Genomic DNA, 25,958 nt, shown 5'->3' with positions numbered 1-25,958 from the left:
CCGTGCTGGCTGCTCAAACCGCCAAGCAAGCATCAGTACCTCAGCCTCCCACCAATCATTGAGGCTTTCCCCTTTGGTCTCACAAATATTGAGCAGCGCACAGCACAAAGCTATAATGGTCAGGACATTTTTTTCTGCTGCTTCCAAATAGCTCTCAGCACTCTGTCACAGAATCAACAGCTGTCCCAGCACTCTGATCATTTAAGCTCTGATTAGTTCCCCCTAGAGCAGTGCTTCTCAAAGTCGGCTGGGATGACAAAGCCCTGGCTGGGATGATTTAGTTGGGAATTGGCAGGGGTAAAAGTAACTTAAAGGATTTACCGGTATGCCGGAATCCTGCACAGGGGGCGTGGCCTCAACTGGAAGAGATGGGGGCTTTAAATACCTGGGCCCTTTAAATCACCCCCAGAGCTACCAGCTGCAGAGGCGGCTGGGAGCCCCAGGGCTCAGAGGTGATTTAAAGGGCCCGGGGCTCCCTGCAGTGGACAGAGCCCTGGGCCCTTTAAATCACCACCAGAGCCCTGCCACTGCTACCCTAGGACTCCAGCAGTGGGGCTCAGGAGGCAATTTAAATGGCCCAGGGCTCCGTCCTCTGCAGGGAGCCCCAGGCTTTTTAAATTGCCAGCCTGGGGAAGCCGGTCCGGTCCAGCATGGCGTACTGGCTCTTGCCAGTATGCCGTACTGGACCGTACTGGCTTACTTTCACCTCTGGGGATTGGCCCTGCTTTGAGCAGGGGGTCAGACTAGATGACATCCTGAGGTCCCTTCCAACCCTGATATTCTATGATTCTATGATGACTTCAGTGGACATTGAATTAGACCCAATAGGGGCTGCACACCAATATTAAATTATTACTGTGTGTGGCTATGGAGACATATATAACCAATTGTCAGCAATTGTAGAAAGAAATGAAAACTGAGTTGCAGCACTTAAAGATTGGGGAAGCCAAAAGCAACTGTACGAGGGTTAAAAAAACAAAACAAAAAACTATATGTAAGTGTAGTGTAGAAAGGGGTAGTTTTAAAACTGTTGGATCCCAAGTAATTTTATTCTAAAAATGGTTAGTTTAGAGAAACAAGAAATGGTAGGCCAGCTCTATTCTCTTACTGCCAGCTCAGGGATATGTCTCCCATTATTTAGTCACAAGGGCTTTTTTCCATACTTTAGGGGACATCCATGATCAAGCAAAATAAGCACAATTATTAACCATAGCTATTTTATTATTAAAGACAGGAAAAGAAAACATTAGACAAAAAACAAATAATAAATTGGTTACTTCTGTTACAAACTCTTATGTATGTCTCTCTGTGGAGAGTGTTTAACAGAAATTACACCTTTGAGAATGGATCGCATCTGAGGGGCTCTTTTCCCTTCGTAAATAAGACCAAAGTATATTGTTGTCCACAATTCCTGTGAATTCAGTTTTAGTATCTTATTAGATGTTTAAAACTGTTTTCATATGGGCAAAATAATTTGTTTAAGGGCAAATGAAATCTGTCTAGTTATTATTAATAACCTAAACAGTTTATAGCTGGACAAAGTAAGCAAGCTTAACTATGAAAATCAAAGAAGATTTTTAAATTAATTACTTTGAAGAAGCCACTTAAGGAGCTGTACTAAGCCAGGCCAATTACAAATATTAAGAATCTTAAATCCAGTTACATCCCACTATTTTGCTGTTTACCAATGTCTAGCCCCTATCTCTGCTTCAGGAATATATGGTCTAACCACTTGGTGATAAAACAGGAGAAAATTATAGAAATTTAAGTTACAACAGAATTTGCATAGCCCAGTGAAATCATTACAAGAGTTTTAAATCTAATCCATTGGCAGTCTTAACTTTCTCTCATCAATCCATGTTGAAGTCTTGGGGAGGTTTTCCTTTGGTTGGTTTCTTCCCAAGTCTTCTCTGTCTGTGGCAGCTTGCTTGTAGAGCTGGATGGATGAGTCATGGAGTGCTTGCTGTCTAGGCAGAGTAGCAGCGGGGTGGTGTGTAGGGTTCTCACTTTAGAGTCTTTTATACTCTTCTCTTTACTATTTTCATGACATTTTGTGTGTGTGGATTTTTGTATTTTATTAAGTACCGTTACAAAGGAGGCGCCCATTTATTCATTTTCCTCACTGCGCAGTCTGGCATTTGGATTGGTGATCTTGATAGCAAGCTGAGCTGCTTGTTCCACAATTACCTTGTGGTTCTTGGAGGAAACGTTGTGAGCAATCTCTGCACAATAAGACTTGTTACTCATCATCAGCACCTCAAGTTCTTTGACATTGTGGACCAGAAATTTTTTGAATCTTCTGGGCAGCATGTGTTTTGTCTTTCTATTGCTACCATAACCAATGTTGGACATCAAGATTTGGCCCTTGAACCTCCTGCGAGCTCTGTTATCGATACCTCTTGGTTTACGCCAGTTGCACTTGATCTTGACATAGCGATCTGACTGATGGCGAATGAACTTCTTGGTTCTCTTCTTGACGATCTTAGGTTTCACCACGGGTCTGAGGGCAGACATAGCGTCTACAGCAAGGCTCCCACTTCCACTGGCCAACACGGTGGCTTATGCAACCACTTTAAATTGGGATTTCCAGCGTGATCTTAGTTGACTAGAGGTGAACCTCAGATACAATTCCTAATGGCGGCCACTCTGAGAGGCAGCGCCGCTGAGAAAACACACCTCTCTCAGGCTTGTTTAGATTCAAGTTGGTTGTTGTCACTTTCATTGTCATCATGCCTTCAGGGCTGGCTTAGCTGACACTTTCAGCTCTTGAATATGCAGTCCGTTTAATGAATATGCAACATTTCTTTAATTGCCTTTGTTCTTTTCCCAGCAAGAAAGATCCAGATAACGTTTAAAGTTAGTTTTAATTCTTTCTTTTTATTCAGTCCATTTTTGAGACTTGATTTTATTAGCATTTGAGAGGAAATGAAATTGTTTTCAAACTGTCCAAACATTCCTGTCCTTTATACACAAGTTTTTACCTCTCAACAGAGACTTTTTAAATTAAATAACTCTTACAAAGATTTTAGTTTAAATATTTACTAGTTGTTGACTCTGCAGAACAATTTTTGGAACACCAATTTTCTTGTCTTCCTGAGTTGGTGAGGGTTTGCTTGTGCACTGCCAGTAACTAATTAATTCCACATTAATATAAAAATTTGGCCTCTTACATTAGTAACTAGTTTAGCATCAAATGAGCTTGCTATATTTATACATATGACATCTTATTATTCATACAACAATGCTATCGGACAGTTATTATATGAAGGTTTATATTTTAGATATAAAATATTTGCAAATATACATTTTGAAAGCTTATGCCATCTTAAACATCTGAGAAACAACAAAGGTTTTCATCTTTAAGTAGAAACGTGAGTGGGAAGTAACCAATATCTTCTGCAAAACATTCCCCACCATAAATGTTCCCCAAGTTCACAGAAAAAAGACTTTAGGGTGTTTACAAAATAAATCAGTTTCAATAAGGATATTTCTGGAATTCTTTGTGTAGGTTTAAACTCAGGTTTTCCTTTGAAAAGAAAAGAAGGAGCTGGTGTAGGCTCACTTTACAAGTATATTTATGGCTCTGATAACACACCCTACATTCCTTCTTACTCTCTACTTAAAACATGAATGGTCTGTCTTTGTAATGTTTGCTTGTCCTTGAGAGATAAAAGCAGAAACTTTCTGGAATTTCTTTGATTAGCTCTAAAACTTTGTAACATAAATAGCTAAATATATGTATTGTTGTATTTCCAAGCAACCTAGCTATAACATTCTTGTTGCTATATCTTAATATTTAGGAAAGGTGAAAACAAGTTTGAAATGAAGTTATAATTGTATTAATCTATTTTGCATTAATATTGAGGTCTCTTCCCCACATAAGAAGAAATATACTGTAGAAAATAGGTGATCTTCCTACTGTAGGCCAAATTCTATTCATTTTTACAATGAGATGACTAGGACTACATGGGTACAAATGAGCAGAATTTAGCCCATTTGTTTAAAATCTGAGGCTGAATTCTGCAGTCCTTAACCAAGCAAAACTTCTATTGGCATCGGTAACAGTTTTGCTCATCTGAGGACAGCAGAATTTGGCTCTGAATGTTTTTTTTCTCCTTCAAAAATATAAATTGCCTTTTCTTCACATGCCTCCACCCTGCTCTGGATGACCTGCGTGCCTCTTCCTTTTGTTTCAGATACACAGCTTTTTCCCTCCGCCTCATCTTTCTTCAGAGAAAGCCTGGGGCTGATAAGAAAGGGTAGCAAACTGCTTATGCATGGCCAGCACTCTGCAGTTGCTCCCTGTGTGCCCCACACTGCCAGACACCTAGTAATGTCTTTCTCTACTTCCCCTTGTCCTGCTACTGTTGGCATAATTGCACAAAACAGCTGTTAATCGGGCTTTGTATAGTCAGTACAAATGTCAAAACGTGCTGTGACCTCACTCAAAGTGTGGTAACTTTTACTGGTTTCAGAGAGGTAGCCGTGTTAGTCTCTATCTACAAAAAGAACAGGAGTACTTGTGGCACCTTAGAGACTAACACATTTATTTGGGCATAAGCTTTTGTGGGCTAAAACCCACTTTATCAGATGCATGTAGGAAGATATATATATACAGAGAACATGACAGTTGACAAGAAGGTGTGAGTAACAGTGGGGGAGGGGGTGAATTAGCATGGGGAAATAGTTTTTAGTTTGTGTAATGACCCATCCATTGATACACAAATTCTTGTCAACTGTTTGAAATGGGCCATCCTGATTACCACTACAAAAGTTTTTTTTCCTCCTGCTGATAATAGCCCACCTTAATTGATTTGTCTCATTAGTGTTGGTATGGCAACCCCCATCTTTTCATGTTCTCTGTGTATATATATCTTCCTACTGTATTTTCCAATCCATGTATCTGATGAAGTGGGTTTTAGCCCGCGAAAGCTTATGCCCAAATAAATTTGTTAGTCTCTAAGGTGCCAGAAGTACTCCTCGTTCTTTTAACTTTTACTGGGTGCTTCACAAAGCATAATATTCTCCGTGCCCCACAAAATCCTGCAGAATCCTCCCACTGGAAATGCATGGGCTTCTGTATTTGCTAAGCCCAAGGGAAGAGGGCACGGGGTGGGGGTGGAGGGAAAGGTTCTTTATATCCCACCCACCACTTTGCACTAGTGCAGGGGATGGCCATAGTCTGGTCCTATACGTGATATGCTGTCTGGCAATTTAATGCCAAGGGCGATGTCATGCTTTCCTGTGGGGGAAAAAAACCTATGGGAGAATTGGGAAACTCCACAAGCTTCTTCAAAATCACGCTGCAGAGAGCAAGGAGAGTTTTTGTCACATCCACAGAGTGGGCAGGGGACAGAGACCTAACCTGCTGAAATCTCATGAGCTGCAGAGAAATTCTATGATTCTCAGGGTACCCACAAGGGAGTACCCAGCGCCACCCCATTACTCCTTAGGGGCTCTGTATTCCCTTTGGCAGCACAGCTCCCTTAGGAGCCAGGCTGTTATTAGTTCTCTGCCTGTAGGTGGGCCCAAAGCCTGTGTGTGTGGAGTGGGACCCTGTGTGAGATAATGATTGAATGTCAGCATTACTTTACCTAGAAAATATCCCTGCAGACCTGCCACCGAGAGTGACTCTCCGCTGATCTGATCCAAAACCATGGAGCCCCAAAAGTGAAGCATCTGCAGACTTGGAGGAATCATGTCCCATCAGCCCAGGCCCAGCTCGCTAACAACATTTGTACCAAAGTGGGGGAGGGGAATTCAAGTCCTTTCATCATCTGTTTGAAGAAAAAATTAAAATGATACTCTGGCCCCACTTACACTGAAAGGTCCCATTTTTGGTAACTGTGCTAGCACCATAAGGAATGACTCCACCCACACTGAGCAGAAAGGTTTGCTTTATATGTAGTCTGCCCTTGGCTGTAGCACTCTAGTCATGCATCCATGTTCTACAGTTACCTGATGAAATTTGTTACTAATGAATACTCCTGGGGCCATGTACCTATTGGCTTCCAAGTGCTATTTAACCGGGCTTATGACAGCCACATATTGCATTTAGTCCTTCCAAGGTCATTTCACTTCTAATGAATCCTAATTTCTCCATGCTCAGCCACACTCTTCTCCTTTATTGCAGTAACAGACAGATGGTTGCAAACTATTTATTTTATAATGAAATCTGGTAAAGGGGACTGCATAAAGGCCCAGAAAATAACATCTGCCAAGTAGAAATGGCCTCTGAACTAAGGGTGGAACAAAGCTGTACTGGAAAATGGAGATGCTCTAGTGCAGTGTTTCTCCAACAGTGCTACAGAGACTGCTGGTTGCTGACAGCCCTGCTTATGTCACGGCGTGAAACATCTGTCACTCTGTAATCCGTGATCCGTTAGTTGTAGCCTAGTCCAGCACTCTTCGAGTAAATGTCCAGCCAGGCTGATGTTTAGTTTTCCTGTCTGCAGACACAATTTGTGCCTGCAAAAAAATACACCATTTTTTCTCCTGCCCACAAGTGAACTGTGTGGCTGCAAAGCTTAGTGGCTTCATACCCACCTACCAGATTTGCATCTGAAATACATACCATAGTTAGATACGTAATTAGTAAGATTTTCACTCACATTATAATTGCAAGTGCAAATTCTGGATGAGTTGCAGGTGAATTATTTTTGGAAATATGAAAAGGGTCATTTCCTTTTACTTCCACTCCTGGTTCCTACCAATGTTGCTACTGCCTCCTTTGACAGTTCTTAGCTGTCCTCTTTTTGCTATGGCATGAATCCCTAAGCCAGACTTGGCCGTATTGGCCATCAAACGCATACAAATGCGTTTGATGGCCATTCATCCATTCATCCATTTTATCATCTTCTCTGGGGCAGCAAGTCTTGCACAGAAGAATTTTATTCCCTGTAAACCCATTCACTCTTAATTGCGCAAGTGCCTGCAACTTGCTTTTTAAGCATCCTCTGTGCCACTAGCAAGATTACCAATGTTTCCCTGCTTTCTACCCCCACCATCCGTCCAAGCAAGAACAACTTCCTGTGACTTCCTCTAGTCTCCATTAACTCTGCTTCATAAATCATACCGAGGGTTTTGCACATCCTCAAACCTGAGACACCATCTGCTCTCTAAATCCAAAGGGAGTAGAGTTTCTTTCCCTGTATCACCGCTCGACAAAACTTTCTAACTTTCCAAAAAAGGTAGTTGGGTGTTTTGGGTGATTGTTTTATCAAGTGCCCATCCTGTTGGTCTCTCTCCTCCCTCTCCATAATTACCCTTTTTAGAATGCTTTTATATCCTTGGAGACAAAAATTATATCTTAATGTATTCGGTCTCTACTGACTTGCATTGCTCTGGCTTCATGCTGTATTCTCCTTCATCTTCCTCCTAGCCCAATTATTCTGCTCTGCGGGCCTTCCCTCCCATCGCTGAACCCATAGATAGATACATTTACAGGCTTTCATTAGGATTCTTCCTCCTCCCCTTTTTGTTGCCCAAAGTCTGCAACAGATTTGGGTTGTATCTGGAGCAGTATCATTAATGTTATCCATCCCAGGGATGATGATGTTGTTGTTATCATTTATTATTTGCATGACAGTACTACAAGTCAGTTAATGCCAAGATGACTTTCTTGTCTAAGAAGTAGAGCTGGTTGACAATCCTGCGACAAAATGGTTTTTCACCAAAAAATGCCAATTAGTTGAAACTGAATTTTTTTTGCAGGAATTTCTCAGCTCAATTTAAAAAAAAAAATCAAAATTGTTGAGACATCATTTTGAAATTATCATTTTCTAAATGAAAAATTCAGATTTTTCTAGTTCCAAGCCACTTTTTGTTTCAAAATTGAATCTAGCTAGTGTAAAAACGTTTAAATAAAAAATGCCTGAAATTGAAACAAAACATTTCAAAATTATCAAAACAAAATTTTTCAATTAACCCAAATCAAAAAATATTGGATTTGTGGGACACAAACATTTCTAAAATTGTGATTCTTTGTTCTGATTTGGGATAAGAAAATTTTAAAAAATTTCACAGGACAGGAAAACAGTTTCCTGCTTAGCTCTACTGAAAAGCAGCTGGACCAAACATAGCTACTTAGGTGATCGAGATTTTACTGTAATTACTGCTTCTTGGAACCAACAGTCCCATTCCCCTCCCCCACACACACCCCCATATTTCTAACTCTTTTTGTCATGCTGGTAATTTTAAAAAGGTAAGTCAATGACTAGAGCAGAAAGTTTGTCACAATGATTTTTATTTAAAAAATGTGAAATATTCACAGTCTGTCAAATCCCTCCTTCAGTGCCAAAAAGCCATGTAAATATAACAGCCCAACCATATTACCTAGCTGTCGTCTTTGTTCTGAAATTGTCTTAGGAGGTTATAAGCTCCCCATTCTGCTTGTGTAAAAGTGGAATTTTCGAAACCTTTCTCGTTTACAGTATGTACCTTCAGTCATGTCTAATAAAGAGGCAGCGGTGACAAAATTGGCACCTACTATATACAGGAAATTCCTCTGCTTGCAGCAGTTGGGGAAACAGTGCTTCCAAAAGGTCTTTAATATTCTGCAAACAACTCAATTATTTATAACTGTTTTGTCCTTAGCTGTAAATTAAAGTAATGATCTTTTATAAAGAGAGTTAAAAAGCAGCAGGCAGGTTTTTTATTGAAATGAATGAAATCTACCTAAACACCTGTTTTGTTTTTAAACTTTATAGGAAATCAATGTGTTGACAGTAGCATTGGTCAACCAAGAGAGAGAAAAAAATTCTGAGAAACGAAGCCAAGGTCTAAAATCAGAGAAAGAGGCACTGTTAATAGGTAAGACAACTCAGTACTCAGTTCATCACTGCATATAACAACCTAGAAAAAATTATCGTAGAATAAGCAACCTTGAAACGATTGTTTATTGTCAATGTATATTTGCATTTAACGTCACTGAATTAGAACTAAAGACTGCACTGCTTATCACTCACATGTGTTCACATTGGTTACAGTCAGAACAGCCAAATGGAATAAATAGAAACGTTTTGATCATAAGGGATATAGGACCAGTCCTACAAGACTCATTCACATGACTAAGCCTTAGTCACCCAAGAAGACCTACTGGTTTTAACATAAGCATTTTGTATGGAGGACAAGTTGCAGGATCTGCGTCTATGCTTGTAATGTGACTATAGATAGATACTGAATTTAGTTGTTCGAGGGTCTCATGGAAAAGAACCGTGTGAATAGTTATCTACCCATCGCACTAACAAAATGGGTGAAAGAGAAAGGAACAGAAACAATATTGAACAAAACAAGGATGCCCTTAGCCGTTTCCTTTTTTTTTTTTTACATTAGGTGACAGTTTACTGACAAGAATAAGTATGGGAAATACCACAAGGACAGTTAATACTTTAGCATACCTAATGAAAAACTTTGAAGGGAAATTATATGTAACGGGCATTGGTCCATTCCAGAAAATGAACTGTGACTGGCATGACATGATACAGCGAGGATGGATTGTGATATATAAGGTTGTTAGTTTGGGTTCTTTTTAATTTTGGATCAGACATTCCATACATAATTTCAGTCCCAGCATTTGGCTTGCTTTTCATTGTAACTGTAAATGAATGCCTTTGATTTATTCATGGATAAATTGAGGTAGATGACTTGGTATATTGGGAATTTTATGTAGAACTTTTCACCGCTAAGTGACCAGTTATTTGAATCCAGCCCACTTTATGGCTGTCCCATGGCTCATGTGAAGTGAGCATGTGGTCTCAGTCCTGGTCTTAATGGTCATATGTCCACATCAGACAATCATCATCAGAACTGGTGGTCTTAATGGGAACCAAGGACTGCACGGGCATGGAAACCCAACATTACTCTTTCCCTTCAAGATTAGGGATGAGGCACACTGGTGATTGGTAAGAGGAGACTTTGCCCTATAGCTGCCCATTCTCTAGAATTGTCAATATTTCACAAGCACTTAAATTCACTTAAGAAAAGCTGAGTTACTAAGTTGGTATCATGCATCTCTAGTCAATAATTAGAAGCATATTTTCAAGCAGCCTTTTATTTCCTTTACATTAATTAAAGAGGGTCATAGGTGCAGAAATCAGATCTGGATTTTGAATACCCCAAAACAGAGGTGTTTGGAGCTGAAGTTTTGGTTCAATCTATAACAAAGATGGTGCCATTAGCAAACTGAGGACTGAATACAGGTTTGGATTTCCAATGGCTCCAATCAAAGTTTAGTGGTATTTAGTTTGGGCCCAGTTCTGCAATTATTGACAGAGATCTTGATCTTGCAAAGATTTACACATGTGCTTATGTTTATACACTGGGCGGCTAGTTCCATTGATTTCCATGGGATGACTCGCTATATAAGTAAGTCTTTGCAGGATCAGGACAAGAATTTGCAAACATAACTGGAAATCTGAAAGAGGAAAAGGAAAGATGTAAAATGAATTAAGCTTTACTTATCTTTTTCTACTGTTGCCAGTGTTTGGGAAAAGCTGAAACTTAAAGGTGATTCTATTTCAGTCAGTATCAGGACCAGCAGAGTGGCCTGCAAGTCACAAGATACAGTGACCCATTTTTGTAATTTGTAAGCATTTTGCTCTTGTTCTGTTTATGCCTTAAAAATAAAGAACTGCCCCTTAAGGTTTATTAGTTAAGAAACTCAACCAAAGGGAGCTGAAAATATCTTTGAATCTTACTGTTCAACTCTCAGCAAATAGTTAGTGACATGCATGCTGATGACCATTACATATACTCATTGTTCTTGTAGAGAAGGAGAAATGGGATAATGCTTTTAATAGCAATGCTCACATCCAACAGCCTGCTTTCTCGATTCGTCCCTATTATGCTGACACTTGATTTCCACTACAGGAAAAAAAATTCTAGATTTAGAATCTGACTCCTTCTCAGCCCTTTATTCCCAGACCTTTCAACATGATCTTGTAAATTGCAATGAAGAAAGACAGAGCTTGCTCCCTTTTAAGGAAAAAAAATAAGTAAATATGTCAAGAAGGATTTGTGCTTCTCTCAGCAGCACTTAGGGGTAATATGGATTAAACACTTATCATAACTAGCAACAACATAATTATTAGAAAAATTCAAGGCACTGCAGTTTCTGACACAGTTTATATGAAACGTTTTCACAACACAGTTTATATGAAACGTTTTCACAACAGAGCTTCCACTGAAAGGGAAAAAGCAATAATTTTTCCATTCCAATATCTAGTATTACATATTGGTAAATCAAGCATAAAATAGGTAATTGAAATGCTTCCAGCAAGTCTTTGTTTAGAAATCCCTTTATTCATCTGTATATTATCTTGGTCACTTACTTGCTAACTGCTGTCATTCCTGAAGATGAGCGATTGTGTTTACCGTGTTACTATGGCTGTGTTAAAAATGTGCTGTTCTCTTTTGTTTATTGAACTGTGTAAGAAATATAAGAATCGTAACTCAGACTGAAAAACTTGCAATGACTTATTCAGAATTACTGTGTTTAGACATATGATATATTGACTCAGGTAATTTCAATACTTTGTGTGTTTGTTTTAATACAGGTATCATATCTACATTTCTTCATGTGCATCCTTTCGGCGCCAATATAGAATACCTTTGGTCTTACATGCAGCAGCTGGACTCTAGGGTAAAAAAAGTTAATCAAAGTCTGGTTTCTTTATAGAACTTTTGTTTTGTTCTTTACTGCATGTTAAACTCGGCATGAGTTTCCATTAGAGAGATAATGGGATGTGGGGCTTGGGGGTTTGCAGTCTTCATTCATTCGCAAATTATGTTGCGCACATGTACCTGAGGTCTTTTGCCTTTCATTACTTTGCTGTGCTTTTGTGGCAAGGAAGGCTGTTGTATTAAATGGCAAAGACTACCATGCTGATTCTAGGAAACATGATTTTTATTTACTTCGTGTAATTTGTAGGAAATAAATTAAGATGTAGGTTTAGCTCTGGCCACCAAAAGGAGAGAGGATGGCCAGACAGAGACCATTTCTTGGGACCGTGCCTCTTAGAGAGCCTTGTACCCTGCTATGCACCCCTCACCTTACCCCGATGCTGCCCCTCAGAGCTGAGAATGCTCTTGATACTTGGCTCAGTGAGCCCTCTGCACGTTGGAGCAATAATTATGCAGTACAAATGGAGAGTGGAGTGTAAAGCACTAACTGCTGCAGGCCCTATCAGAGGAGCCATAGAAGTGGTCACTACCTCAGACTATAGCATGCAGATGGACCGGGGGAAGAGACTACAGTAAGCTAGATAATACACTGTCTCTCTTCTCACTTCATCCCATCCCCATACCACGTAATCAACACTGTGCTTATGAAAAATATTCTTTGCTCATTGGCTAAATGTGGTGATGCCTGTGTCATAGAACGATTCTATGACACAGGCATAGAATCATAGAATGTCAGGGTTTGGAAGGGACCTCAGGAGGTCATCTAATCCAACCCCCTGCTCAAAGCAGGACCAATCCCCAGACAGATTTTTACCTCAGATCCCTAAATGGCCCCCTTAAGGATTGAATTTACAAGCCTGGGTTTAGCAGGCCAATGCTCAAACAACTGAACTATCCCTCCCCCCTGTGTCAATGCAATAAAAGTCTGATTAAATAAGTCAAGTGAAATTCATGTTCCTATTATCTCTTCCTCTGGTCAGTATAATTTGGTTCTAAATAATCCCTTTCCTTCTGAAGTAAGGAGTTAAATACTGGCCCTGGTGAGGCTATAAAATACAAGCAGACATTAGGCACTTAACAATGATTTGCATAGCGGGTTGTTGAGATACAAGTAACTAGTTACATATTGTGGGTCAAATCCTGCACTCCTTATACTATTGACTTCAACTGACTGCAATAACCTCCCACTTCCTGTCCTCTTGGAATCTCCCCTCTTCAATCTATCTAACATTCAGACTTTAGCCAAGATAATGTTCCTTTTCTTCTGCTCTGACTATGCCACCCCTCCCTAGAACCCTTTTGTGGTCTCCATGCAAGATAGCGCCAGAGCTGAGATTAGTGAGATGCCTTAGCTAGAACCCCATTAGTGTGAGAGAGAAAGGGCAGCTGGCAGGGCCCTGAGCCTTTGGAAGTCGCTTCCTGCCATAACAGCCTGTTTGTCAGTGCATCACAGCCCATCGTTTTTCTCTTGTCCTGAAGGAGGTGGGTGCAGGATAGGGCTGGGTAACAGTGGGTATTGGGTGGCTGTGTTTTCACTGCAGAGTTGTACAAATCCGAGTGATGACATGTTTCTTTCTGTATCAAGTTCAAATTCCTGGTCCTGACTTCCAAGGCACTTAGATCTTAGCCCCTTCTTTTCCCCACACTCCTCATCTTACGCTGTGCTCTGATGCTTCATATCTTCTCCCACTCGTGCTTTTGTGCCTCTTTTCATGCTGTTCCCAATCTCTGGCATATACTCGCTCTGCCAGTCAGCCAAGCGTCCTCACTCATCTTTCATATCCCTTTGTAATACCAACTGCTTTTGATTAGGTTTCAACTGCTGTCCTCTCCCGGGGTTGGCCACTCCTGCTTAATTAACAATATTTAAAATACAGGCTCCATGTGCCACATACCAGAGTTCAGACTGCTATTTGTTGTACCCCTTATGCCTCTTTTCCATCTCCTACTTCCTGTTGGAATAATTTCCTGTGTTTAATTCAGGCCCAGTGCTGCAACCTTTACTCACACAAATTGTTTCATTGACTTCACTGGGAGCATTCACAGGGTCAGACACTTAGGTTGTAAACTCCTCATGGAATGGAGCTTGATCTCTCTCCCTTTCTGTAAAGTGCTGTTTAAATTTGCAGGGCTACATCAGTGCCAAATAATAAATGTGGACTGCAGGATTTGGCCGGATGAGTTTATTTCTGAAGTGACTGACAGTAGTAGCAAATTACTTTTTAATAACGGGATCCGGAGATGTAATCTCAGAGATTAATTTCATTTACTTTCCATGGATACCTTGTCATTACTACCGAAGCAGGAATGATAACGTCATAGTACCTGGGTTGGCTGCAGTCTCGCTGTGCAACTCACACGTTACACACGTTACACAAAAAGCTAACCTGCTAGCAATTACTCTTATGAGAAGTAAGAAAAATATGTAACAGATTTCTTTTTGGCTGTAGATTGATTGGCCCTGACACTGAGTCTCTCTGGCACTTTTCTGCAAATCACTTAAACGCTCTGCCTCAGTTTCCCCTTTGGAAAACTAAAGAGGCATGGCTAATATTTTCTTATCTTGCTGGGTTGGTGTTGTTAGTTAGTGTACTTCCTGTTGTAAAGTGCTGTGAAAATGAAAAATACTACCATAGTAGTATGCTAGTAGTGTTAGTAAACAGATTTGTAATAAAACTGTTGTCCACGTAACTGGAGGATACTGCAGTGAATAACAAATCTATTGCACAGCAAGCGGCAGCAGTACTTCCCAGTTATTTTTTGTATTATGATAGTGTCCAGAGGCCCCAGTGAGTATTCAAGCTCCTTTGGGCTAAATGCTGAACAAATGCACAGGAAGACACAACCACTGCACACCAGGAGTTTACAATCTAAAAAGTCAAAGACAAATGGTGGGAGGAAGGGGTACAGAATACAAGCAGAGTGATCACGGAGATGGCAGGTTTTGAGAGTCCCAGTTATTTGAGTGCCAGAAGCTGGGACTGGACGATGGGATGGTTCACTCAATAAATTGCCATGTTCTGTTCATTCCCTATGAAGCATCTGGCATTGGCCACTGTCAGAAGAAAGGATACTGGGCTAGATGGACTATTGGTCTGACCCAATATGGCCATTCTTACGGCCTCTATTTTATTGGCGGTATCTGAGGGAAACAACCTGAATTTATATTACACTTCACTATTCTAATGTAATTTTAATTTATTTTGGCCCATTTTCACTTTTTAAAAATGCATATTTTATCTTATTAATTATCCTTGTCTATTCAAATGTTATTTTCTCCCATACCGTGTGCCTTACTGCTGACCCAGAACAGACACTTGTCGGACCAAGATGGTGGTTCAGTTTCCATGGTCATTCTGTTTTTGGTCTCTGCTGATTCTGCAAGGGTGCCACCGTGGTGGTGATTTTTGTTTTTGGGGTAATGATGGGCCCATCTTTCTAACTAGAAACTTGACTGAGGTGACCAGCTCACATAGCTCTCCAAATGTACAAAGACTTTGAGGGACATAGAGGCAGAAACAATGTCTCCTAAAGCTCTGGGGCTGCTGCCGAAACCTCAGGCAGTGTACCATGGAGCTCTTAACCTGCACTGTGCCTCAGTGGGTCACAGCTGAGAATGCCAGGTTCAGGACAAACCACTGAGAAACAGGGCAGGCTCACCCCAAACTGGTGGTTATTCTATTATTAGATTATACCAAGCCAGTAACAAAAGTAAACTTCTGTCTCACCACATTGGTTAACAAGAAGTCAGAAATGCAGTCTCCTTAGGCATTCCAGCCCTTGTTTCACCACCCAGACACTGGACTCTATGATGAGTGGTTACTGAAAACCAATTTCATCACATATAGGGTCCTCTAATCCCAAGAGATCAGCCACATAGCCAGGTCAGTCTATAACTCAGATCTTACCCAATAATCATGCTGTTGCCAATCCTTTAGGCCTGGTCTACACTATGAGTTTAGGTCGAATTTAGCAGCGTTAAATCGAATTAACCCTGCACCCGTCCACACAACGAAGCCATTTACTCCGACATAAAGGGCTCTTAAAATCGATTTCTGTACTCCTCCCCAACGAGGGGAGTAGCGCCGAAATCGACATTGCCATTTCGAATTAGGGTTAGTGTGGCCGCAATTTGACGGTATTGGCCTCCGGGAGCTATCCCACAGTGCACCATTGTGACCGCTCTGGACAGCGATCTGAAGTCAGATGCACTGGCCAGGTAGACAGGTAAAGCCCCGCGAACTTTTTAATTTCATTTCCTGTTTGCCCAGCGTGGAGAGCACAGGTGATCACGCAGAGCTCATCAGCACAGGTAACCATGCAGTCCAAGAATCGAAAAAGAGCACCAGCATGGACCATACGGGAGGTACTGGATCTGATCACTATATGGGGAGAGGATTCTGTGCTAGCAGAACTACGTTCCAAAAGATGAAATGCCAAAACATTTGAAAAAAATCTCCAAGGGCATGATGGAGAGAGGCCACAATAGGGACTCACTGTAGTGGCATGTGAAAGTTAAGGAGCTCAGACAAGCCTACCAGAAAACCAAAGAAGCAAACGGAAGGTCTGGGTCAGAGCCACAGACATGCCGCTTCTACGCTGAGCTGCATGCAATTCTAGGGGGGGGGGGGGGGCGCTACCACTACCCCACCTCTGACCATGGATTCTGAGGAGGAGGTAATCTCAGCCATCCCTGAGGATTCTGCGGACAGGGAAGATGAGGAGGAGGAGGAGGAGGACGAGCTTGCGGAGAGCACACAGCACTCCGTTCTCCCCAACGGGCAGGATCTTTTTCTCAGCCTGACTGAAGTACCCTCCCAACCCTCCCAAGGCAGTATCCCAGACAATGAGGCCATGGAAGGGACCTCTGGTGAGTGTACCTTTGTAAATATAAAACATAGTTTAAAAGCAAGCGTTTTTTAATGATTAATTTGCCCTGAGGACTTGGGATGCATTTGTGGCCAGTACAGCTACTGGAAAAGTCTGTTAATGTGTCTGGGGATGGAGCAGAAATCCTCCAGGGACATCTCCATGAACCTCTCCTTTGCAGAAGGTTTCTGAGCAGTGCAGCCTTATTCCGTCCTCCATGGTAGGACACTTGACCACGCCATGCTAGTAGCAAGTAATCTGGTATCATTGCATGACAAAGCCTGGCAGCGTATGGTCCCGATGTTTGCTGGCATTCAAGCAACATCCATTCTTTATCTCGCTGTGTTATCCTCAGGAGAGTGATATCGTAACCTGGTTGAAATACGGGAATTTACTGAGGGGACAGAGGTGGCCGTTCCTACTGCGCTGTTTGCCTGTGGCTGAAAAGAAATCCTTCCCTGCAGTTTCCTAAGCGGAGGGTGAGGGGGGATCATTGGTGCTGAGCTTTTCGCGTTTGGCTAGCTAGGGGTAAAGCGATCATCCCAGAGAATTGGATGGGGGGAGTTTGGTTTGTGCTGCTACACATTAACAGGAAAACCGCAGCGCTCAATGGGCTTTGCTTGGTACGTGGGAAAGGAGGGTGCTGCTTTTAGGAAGGCTGCAGAAGCCGAAAGACAATGGCTTACCATGGCCGCATGCAAGCCGAATTCTGTTGTCCGGACCTGCGTCTGTGATCTCTAACACCAAAGCCGCAGGCACTCAATATTGAGATGCAAAATGTGACCTTGTACCGAAATCACATGTGCTATGTAATGTGAATATTGTTGTTCACCGTGAAAGAGTATAAGCATTGTTCTGTAAAATGTATCTTTTTAAATACTTCTCTCCCTTTTTTCCCTCCCTCCCACAGCTGCAAATTTTTCAAGCCTCCCTCCTCCGTCCCGAAGGCTATCTCAGATAAGGCGGGGGGGGGGGGAAACGGACGCGAGACTAAATGCTTTCTGAAATCATGGAATCGACCCGCAATGAAAGAGTTCATCTGAATGAGTGGAAGGACACGGTATCAAAGTACAGAAAAGATGCCAGTGAATGTGAGGACAGGAGGGACCAACGTGAGGACAGGAGGGACCAACGTGAGGACAGAAGGGACCAACGTGAGGAGGGGAGAGACGCTCGAGATGAGAGGTGTCGGGATGCAATGCTGGGGCTGCTGTGTGACCAAACAGACATGCTCTGGCGTCTGGTGGAGCTTCAGGGGTGAGGGGGAGGCTCTGTGCACCCTTCCACTCCATCCCAGTGGACAGCGCAAGCAAAAGGCTGTCATTATTTTGAACTTTTGTAGTGGCCTTTTCCTTCCCTCCTATCCTCCTCCCAAACCCCACCCGGGCTACCTTGTCAGTTCTCTCCCTCTTTTATAATCAATTAATAAAGAATACATGATTTTTAAACAATAGTGACTTTATTTCCTTTGAAAGCAAGCTGTGATCGAGGGGGAGGGTGGGTTGCTTACAGAGAATGAGTCAATCCAGGGGGCGGGTTTTCATCAAGGAGAAACAAACAGAACTTTCACACCGTAGCCTGGCCAGTCATGAAACTGATTTTCAAAGCTTCTCTGATGCGCAGCGCTTCCTGGTGTGCTCTTCTAATCGCCCTCGTGTCTGGCTGCGCGTAATCAGCGGCCAGGCGATTTGCCTCAGCCTCCCACCCCACCATAAAGGTCTCCCCCTTACTCTCACAGAGATTGTGGAGCACACAGCAAGCAGCAATAACAATGGGAATATTGGTTTGGCTGAGGTCTGAGCGAGTTAGTAATGTGCGCCAGCAACCCTTTAAACGTCCAAATGCACATTCTACCACCATACTGCACTTTCTCAGCCTGTAGTTGAACAGCTCCTGCCTACTCTCCAGGCTGCCTGTGTATGGCTTCATGAGCCATGGCATTAAGGGATAGGCTGGGTCCCCAAGGATAACTGTAGGCATTTCAACATCCCCAACGGTTATTTTCTGGTCTGGGAAGTAAATCCCTTGCTGCAGCTGTTTAAACAGATTAGTGTTCCTGAAGATGTGAGCGTCATGAACCCTTCCCAGCCATCCCACATTGATGTTGGTGAAATGTCCCTTGTGATCCACCAGTGCTTGCAGCACCATTGAAAAGTACCCCTTTTGGTTTATGTACTGGCTGCCCTGGTGCTCCGGTGCCAAGATAGGGATATGGGTTCCATCTATCGCCCCACCACACTTAGGGAATCCCACTGCAGCAAAGCCATCTACTATGTCCTGCACATTTCCCAGAGTCACTACCTTTGGTAGCAGCAGCTCAGTGATTGGTTTGGCTACTTGCATCACAGCAGCCCCCACAGTAGATTTGCCCACTCCAAATTGATTCCCGAATGACCGGTAGCTGTCTGGCGTTGCAAGCTTCCACAGGGCTATCGCCACTCGCTTCTCAACTGCGAGGGATGCTCTCATCTTGGTATTCTGGCGCTTCAGGGCAGGGGAAAGCAAGTCACAAAGTTCCATGAAAGTGCCCTTATGCATGCAAAAGTTTTGCAGCCACTGGGAATCGTCCCACACCTGCAACGCTATGCGTTCCCACCAGTCTGTGCTTGTTTCCCGGGCCCAGAATCGGCGTTCCATGGCTAGAACCTGCCCCATTAACAACATGATCTCCAAAGCGCCGGGGGGCCTGCGGTTTGAGAGAATTCTGTGTCCGTGTCCTCATCACTCTCGTTGCCGCGCTGCCGTCGCCCCCTCCTCCTCGCCTGTTTTTTCAGGTCCTGGTTCAGCATAAACTGCACGATAATGCGGGAGGTATTTACAATGTTCATAACTGCTGTCTTGAGCTGAGCGGGCTCCATGCTTGCTGTGGTATGGTGTCTACAGCGTTCACCCAGGAAAAAAGGCGCGAAACGGTTGTCTGCCGTTGCTTTCATGGAGGGAGGGGTGAGGCTGTACCCAGAACCACCAGCAACAATGTTTTTTGCCCCATCAGGCCTTGGGATCTCAACCCAGAATTCCAATGGGCGGGGGAGACTGCGGGAACTATGGGATAGCTATGGGATAGCTACCCACAGTGTAACGCTCCGGAAGTCGACGCTACCCTCGGTACATGGACACACACCCAAAATTAATGTGCTTAGTGTGGGCGCATTCTCTCGACTTTATACAATCGGTTGCCAAAAATCGAATTCTGTAAATTCGGAGTAATCCCGTAGTGTAGACATACCCTCAGTATCTAATAACTAATGGCTTATTTATGAGAGGAAAGAGGAGAGAGTTAAAATGATCAAAGAAATCATATACATACAATCATTGCAACGTTCTTAGATCAGGTTTGTAGCAGTGATGTTACAGATTGCTGGCTTGTAAAGTCTCTTGGAACTTCCAAACGACTGGAAGGTCCTCAGTCTATAGTCAATATGCTCCTTTTAGTGTAAATGCATAGTCCAAAGATCAGAGCAGGAAAGAGACAAAATGGTGATGCTTTCAGGGTCCTTTATACCTTCTCCCATGTGGAGGGACTGGTCTCAGTCTTAGTTTGTGGAAAATTACAGGCACAAGATGGAGGCCAGGGTCATATGAGCAAGTCACATGCCCTTGCATGCTTTGATGACTTATAGGAGCAGCCATTACCCATATTCTGGCTAAAGTATCCACAGGAAGGCTCACAGGGTGGGAAGGAGTTTCTTCTATGGCCCATTGTGAGAGTTAAGTGTTCTTTGATGGGCCATCAACTTGAATGGGCTATTCACAATGTGCTGGCTAGACTGGATGTAAACTACCTTCTGGGTGTTACTGTAGGAGCAAACATATTTGAAATACTGGTACATTGTGTCTAACGTTATGAATATTGACTAAGATGATACATGCATACAAACAGGATAATCATATTTGACAAATTGTAACCTTTCCATTGATACCTTACATGACACATTTTGAATACCATTTGGTGCAATTGTCTAACAGTGGCAATATTAATGATATAAATGGTCATATTTCAGTCATACAGGATCACACCAGCTCCTCTTGCCAGTGTGGAGAAGGCCCTGCCCCACTGTGACCATTGGCCTTGTAAAGTCCTTGTGCTCAAGGGGGCTCAGGGACCAGGACTGTGGCCCTGACCTCACACACCCCTTGCAGCCCCACATAGGGTTCAGTGCAATCTGGCCCTTAATGGTTACCTGTTAAATTTAATCCATAGTTTATGAAGTAAACTATTTTAAATACTGCATCTACATTTTAGCTTAGCTGAAAGTGCCTGACCAAACCTTTATCAAGGGAGCCTTTGTTTATCTTATTTTAATCATAAATATAGAAGCCAAAAAATAAAACTAATATTTTAGGTTTTTTTCAAGAAAATTAGAGTGCTGAACCTCAAGACCAACTAAAGTATATACACTTCTTAGAGAGACTAAAGCAAATGTTATGCAATGATAACAGCCTAGCAATGGTATATCTTCTGGTTATATATTGTTGCATAGGCACCAACTTCCCATTTGCCCGGTGGATGACCCCTGCCCCTGGCCACACCCTTCCCCGCCTCCTCCCGCCCCTGCACTACCCTTACCCCGCCCCCATTCCACTCCCTTCCCCCAAGTCCCCGTCCCTGCCCCACCTCTTCTCCGCCTCCTCCCCTGAGTGGGCCGTGTCCCCACTCCTCCCCCGTCCCTCCCAGAAAGTCCCAAGTGCTGCCAACAGCTGTTTGGCGGAGGCCAGACAGAAAGCCATGGGAGGTAGGCGGAGGAGCGGGAATGCGGAACACTCGGGGGAGGAGGAGGCAAGGAGGGGGAGGGAGCAGGGAGAGCTTGGCTGCTGGTGGGTGCTAAGCACCCGCTAATTTTTCCCCATGCCCTAGAGCACCCACGGAGTCAGCACCTATGTATTGTTGTTCTTTTATAATGCCAGGCCAGGTACAAAAAGCAAGACCCATGCTGTAAGGGATTTACATTTGTGTTAGTGTCAGGAGATTCAGATGTATGGAGTTAATGTTAACAAAAGGTCTGACCACTAGCATACCATTAATTTAGTACAAAGCTGTAGGGTTTATTTATAGGACAATCCCATAATAAAGACTACAAAGCTGCCTGATTAGCATGTATCTACTGTTCTACTGCATCTTAGAGCATTTCTGCAAACAAGCTGATAATATGGTTGATTTTGTTCTCACTTCCACCTGTGCACATCAGAAATAACTGCAGTTAGTGATGTATGAATAGGGTAAGTGAGCTCAGAATCAGATTCAGTGTCTGTATGTCATAGCTTACCATGGCATAGTTTTGGGGTAATACTACAGAGCGTGGGTGATTCTCCACATGCAATGTAGGGACAGGGGCGGCTCTAGGCACCAGCAAGCACGTGCTTGGGGCAGCCCATTTGCAGGGGCGGCAGGGATCCAGCATTGGAGCTGTAGTTCCTTGGCTAGCTCCCTGCCTATAGAGCCAGCCCTGGAGCAGGGAAAGAACTACATTTCCCAGCATTCCCTTGGCCACTACCAACAGGAAAGAGGGGGAGGGAGTGAGGTAGCTGAGACCTCATGCTGCAGTGAATGGAGAGCTGCACTGTGAGTAGGGATACCATATTTTAACATTCAAGAAATAGGACACTCCACGGGGAGGGAGGGTAGCCCACCCTGCCACCATCCACCCCCTCTGACTGCCCCCCACAGAAACTCCAACCCATCCAACCCCCCTGCTCCCTGTCCCCTGATCACCCCCTCCCGGGAACCCACCCCCTATCTAAGCCTCCCTTCTCCTTGTCCCCAACTGCCCCCTCCTGAGACCCCCCCTCAACTTCCCCCCTAGGACTTCACTCCCTACCTGTCCCCTGACAAACCCCCGGGACTCCCATGCCTCTCCAACCGCTGCCTGTCCCCCGACTGCCCCCCCCCCCGAACCTCCGCCCCATCCAACCCCCCAACCCCCTTACCATGCCACTCAGACCAGCATGTCTGGCTCCACGCAGCGCCAGACACACTGCTGCATACATGCTGCCGTGCTTCCCCGCAGAGCCACAGCTCCCTCCCCCCCAGCACCTGCCTTCCAGATTTGAACACCTCAAAATTCAGGAGTGCTCAAGCTCAGTTTGGGCAGCTGTTACTTCATTTCTCCCAAATCAAATATACTGATCCACTGTAACTTGCTGTAGAAAAAGTAGGATAAAATTGAGCAAGAAATGCTTCCCAGTGGTTCTTAGGACTGGAATTGCTATTTTCAACAGCCATTGCCTTTTTTGTTTGTTTGTTTGTTTAAAAGGAAGACAGTGATATTGCATTGGCAAATTCCCCATAGAAAGAAAGAGAGGAACAAAAGAATAATAAAGGCACCTCAACTTTTCTTCATTTATGTAGGACAGTCTTATAATATGCATCCAGATATCCTCCAATCACACAAGCTGAAAATTGTTCCACTTTACTGCAGTTCTGTAACCATATGGGAACCAATCCTGTCTATGTTCTATGCACATCAAAAATTCCTGCTGAATGACCTGCTGTGGGAGCGAGTTACCAGTGACCCAGAGCTGCAGCGGAAGGATGGTGCAGGTGGGGGGTGGGGGGGGGAGAGAGCCCAGGGCTGGGGCGGCAGGAGGTGTGTGTGTGTGAGGCAATGGTGGGGGGGAATGAGGGAGCCCAGAGCTGGGGCGGCAGGGGGTGTGGGTGGGGGGAAGAGCCCAGGGCTGGGGCAGCAGGGGGGTCCGGCGAGGAGCCCAGGGCTGGGACAGGGGGCAGCCAAACTTTTTTTTGCTTGGGGCAGCTAAAAACCTAGAGCCAGCCCTGTGCAGGGAGCATTCCATGCGTTTCCTCCTACCTTGTGGCCATGAACAAGGTGCTGTCCAAAACCCCATTGGGAAAGATAAGCCATTTAGGGGTATTAGGAGGGATTATGTGACGGGGGGAGGAACAATGGTGGACAGTTCAGTAGACTGCATTGTCTTTAAGGGCAGGCTAGCTGCTAAACTCGTGTGTACTGTGTGGGATTCTCTTCCAGGAGCTCTGGTGGCTATGCAAGTCCCCTTTGTGCTTCCTCTTCCAGGCCCAATGGTACAAAGGGAACAACCTATCCTTCCCCAACCCCACCCCTAGTAACATTCTTCCAGAATTGAATTTCTGAGAAATGTCTAAAATGAGAAGGAGGCCACTGAACTAGGACAAGAAGCAATGGGCTTAATCAGTTTGGGAGATTTAGATATTTGGAAAAACTTTCTAAATACAAGGGTAGTTTCGCTCTGGAATAGGCTGGTGGAATCCCCTCACTGGAAGCTGAAGAACAGGTTGGATAAACACCTGTCTGGGATGGTCTAGGTTTCCTTGGTCCTGCCTCAGCACAGGGAGCTGGACTTGATGACCTCCTGAGGTCCCTTCCAGCCCTACATTTCAATGATTCTATACCATGGTGGGAATATGGATCTATCTGTAGATGCCATAAAATATTATAAACTCCCAAAAAGAAATGCTGGGATTTTTAGTTGACCTAGAAAATGTTTCTTCTACCTGTATTCTCTACATTTCCTATTTCTTAAATATAATCCAATTGTTTCTCACTGTAGTTTTGCTTTTCCCTCTCTTTCACAGATCTCTGCAAATGAAATAGAAATGCTTTTGATGAGATTGCCACGCATGTTTAAACAAGAGTTCACTGGTGTAGGAGCAACATTGGAAAAGAGGTGGAAGTTTTGTGCCTTTGAAGGAATTAAAACTACCTGACTGTGAATAGTAAAGAAGTATACAGAAGAAGAATTCCTAAAGCATGGCAGGGTTACAAAGTATTAAAGTATGAAATTTGGTTTTGGCACACAGAAGTACGTTTTCAGAGTTATCCAAGCCTAATTTTAGTTACATTTGTGACGTTCTCTTGTGAGTGGAAATGTGGTTGTGCACCAGTTCCTAAAAATAAAAATATAAAATATTTTAAAATGTGACACATCTGTTTCCTATGAAAACTGAAGAAAGATACCACAGTCATAACGATGTCAAGATATTAACGTGCTACATCTAAGAATAGCTCACTGAGCAAATGGATAAGGGAAAAGATTGCCTAGTTATGGTTGCTAAGCTACAGCAATGTATATGTAATATATAGCAGAAATCATTACGTTATGTTCCTGAAAGTCTTTCCGTTAAGTAAGTAATTGTACAGTGAGAAAAATTATACCAAAAGAAAACTTGAAGATGTGTCTGAGCAGTTATTGTCTTTTGTAAATTAAGTTATATGCTGTTCCAGGGATTTTTGCCTTATTGAAAGAGGCCTGAAAATGTGATTGGACTTCTCGAGAATGCTTTATCAAAAATATTATTTTTCTAATGTAACTATTCTTCATTATAAGTTCCTTTAACATGGATTGCATATCAATTGTCATAAATATGTAAATAAAAAGGAAACCAGTGTTACTGTATTGTATTTGGTATGTAACATTCAGGTTTATGCATCAAAATAAATATTCAGTTCATTACTGTTAAGGATTTTATAGCAAATATATTAATTTTTTTTCAATAAATATGACTTCTACCATATTGTTTTTACAAGTTGTTCTTCTGATGTTTCTGAATGGTTACAAATCCAAAAGGTGTCTGTCAGTGTTTGCCCTCCTTCCACCAAAACCAGTTACAGGTCTGTCGCATCTGACGCTGGAGTTACGTTCCACAGTCAGCGCGTAAAGCGACAATCGCCTATAATCAAAATTACATAGAGTGTAACGGCAGGCAGAATCGCCTGCACTACAGGTACAGTATTAAAATTGTTATTTTTCTTCTTTCTTTTTTTTTTGCCAACCGTGTAAAGCTGAAATCGCGCATGTTAAATGCGCGTCAGATGCGACAGACCTGTATTACAAGCCTCCTGATGAAATGTATTGAGTGCTGTATCAAAGAAGAGACTGTAATATTAGCTTAAATCAAAGGAATTAAAATTAGCACCAGAGGAATCTCCAGGGTGAAGATTGTGCTTTTACAAACTGAACAGATTTCATTTTGTTTTAAACATATCGAGCCAAGCAGCAAGGTATTTAAACAAACAAAAGCAAAGACATAAATTTCACATTTTGCTGTGTTTTGCTGGGCAGCTACAATGCAACCAATTAGTCACTCTTTCTAACTCCAGTCCTGGTCAATCCTTTTGCGCTGTGAGCCGCATAAGGAACTAAGGAATTCACATTTGGTGGTACTCTTTAAATATTCAAATAGAAAAGTAGGGATTTTTTCCTCATTACCATGGAATCTGCTTTAAAATTCACAGTATTTAGAAGCCAGCATGAGGCCTTGCACTATGTGTGTGTGTGTATTGCACAATGTGCACGCATATAAAACTCAAGTAAGGAGAATACTGCAGAAATCACATCGTGAGAGAGACGCCTTGAAGATCCACTGCTATACAACATGCTTTCATGCAGATCTATATAAACGGTAGGAAAGTCCT

The 25,958-nt window shown here is 43.0% G+C and overlaps 2 protein-coding genes across 23 annotated transcripts in view; one reads left to right on the top strand and one right to left on the bottom strand.

The window, feature by feature from the left end:
- The window catches only part of ENOX1 (ecto-NOX disulfide-thiol exchanger 1), a 485,482-nt gene extending 460,425 nt beyond the window's left edge, over positions 1 to 25,057 (top strand). For 20 of the 22 annotated variants that reach the window (XM_042845284.2, XM_005308165.5, XM_042845283.2 and 17 more), the window contains 3 exons: positions 8,709 to 8,811; positions 11,556 to 11,641; positions 24,119 to 25,057. In XM_042845284.2, the coding sequence (XP_042701218.2) occupies positions 8,709 to 8,811; positions 11,556 to 11,641; positions 24,119 to 24,250 (321 nt within the window). In that variant the 3' untranslated portion in view covers positions 24,251 to 25,057. Of the gene's footprint in view, positions 1 to 8,708; positions 8,812 to 11,555; positions 11,642 to 15,953; positions 16,553 to 17,461; positions 18,000 to 24,118 lie in introns of those variants that run through there. The other 2 variants (XR_010597786.1, XR_006173209.2) reach the window with 2 other exon arrangements.
- LOC101942689 (large ribosomal subunit protein eL32-like) lies at positions 2,081 to 2,603 on the bottom strand. Its single transcript, XM_042845306.2, has one exon. The coding sequence runs from the start codon at positions 2,512 to 2,514 to the stop codon at positions 2,107 to 2,109; it is 408 nt and encodes a 135-aa protein (XP_042701240.2). The 5' UTR covers positions 2,515 to 2,603; the 3' UTR covers positions 2,081 to 2,106.
- Positions 25,058 to 25,958: the final 901 nt, after the last annotated feature.

The sequence above is a fragment of the Chrysemys picta genome, chromosome 1 (genome assembly GCF_011386835.1).
Source record: "Chrysemys picta bellii isolate R12L10 chromosome 1, ASM1138683v2, whole genome shotgun sequence".
In the NCBI taxonomy this organism is placed as follows: Eukaryota; Metazoa; Chordata; order Testudines; family Emydidae; genus Chrysemys; species Chrysemys picta.
The sequence above is the reverse complement of the archived record's forward strand: the minus strand, read 5'-3'. Positions and strand labels throughout refer to the sequence as shown.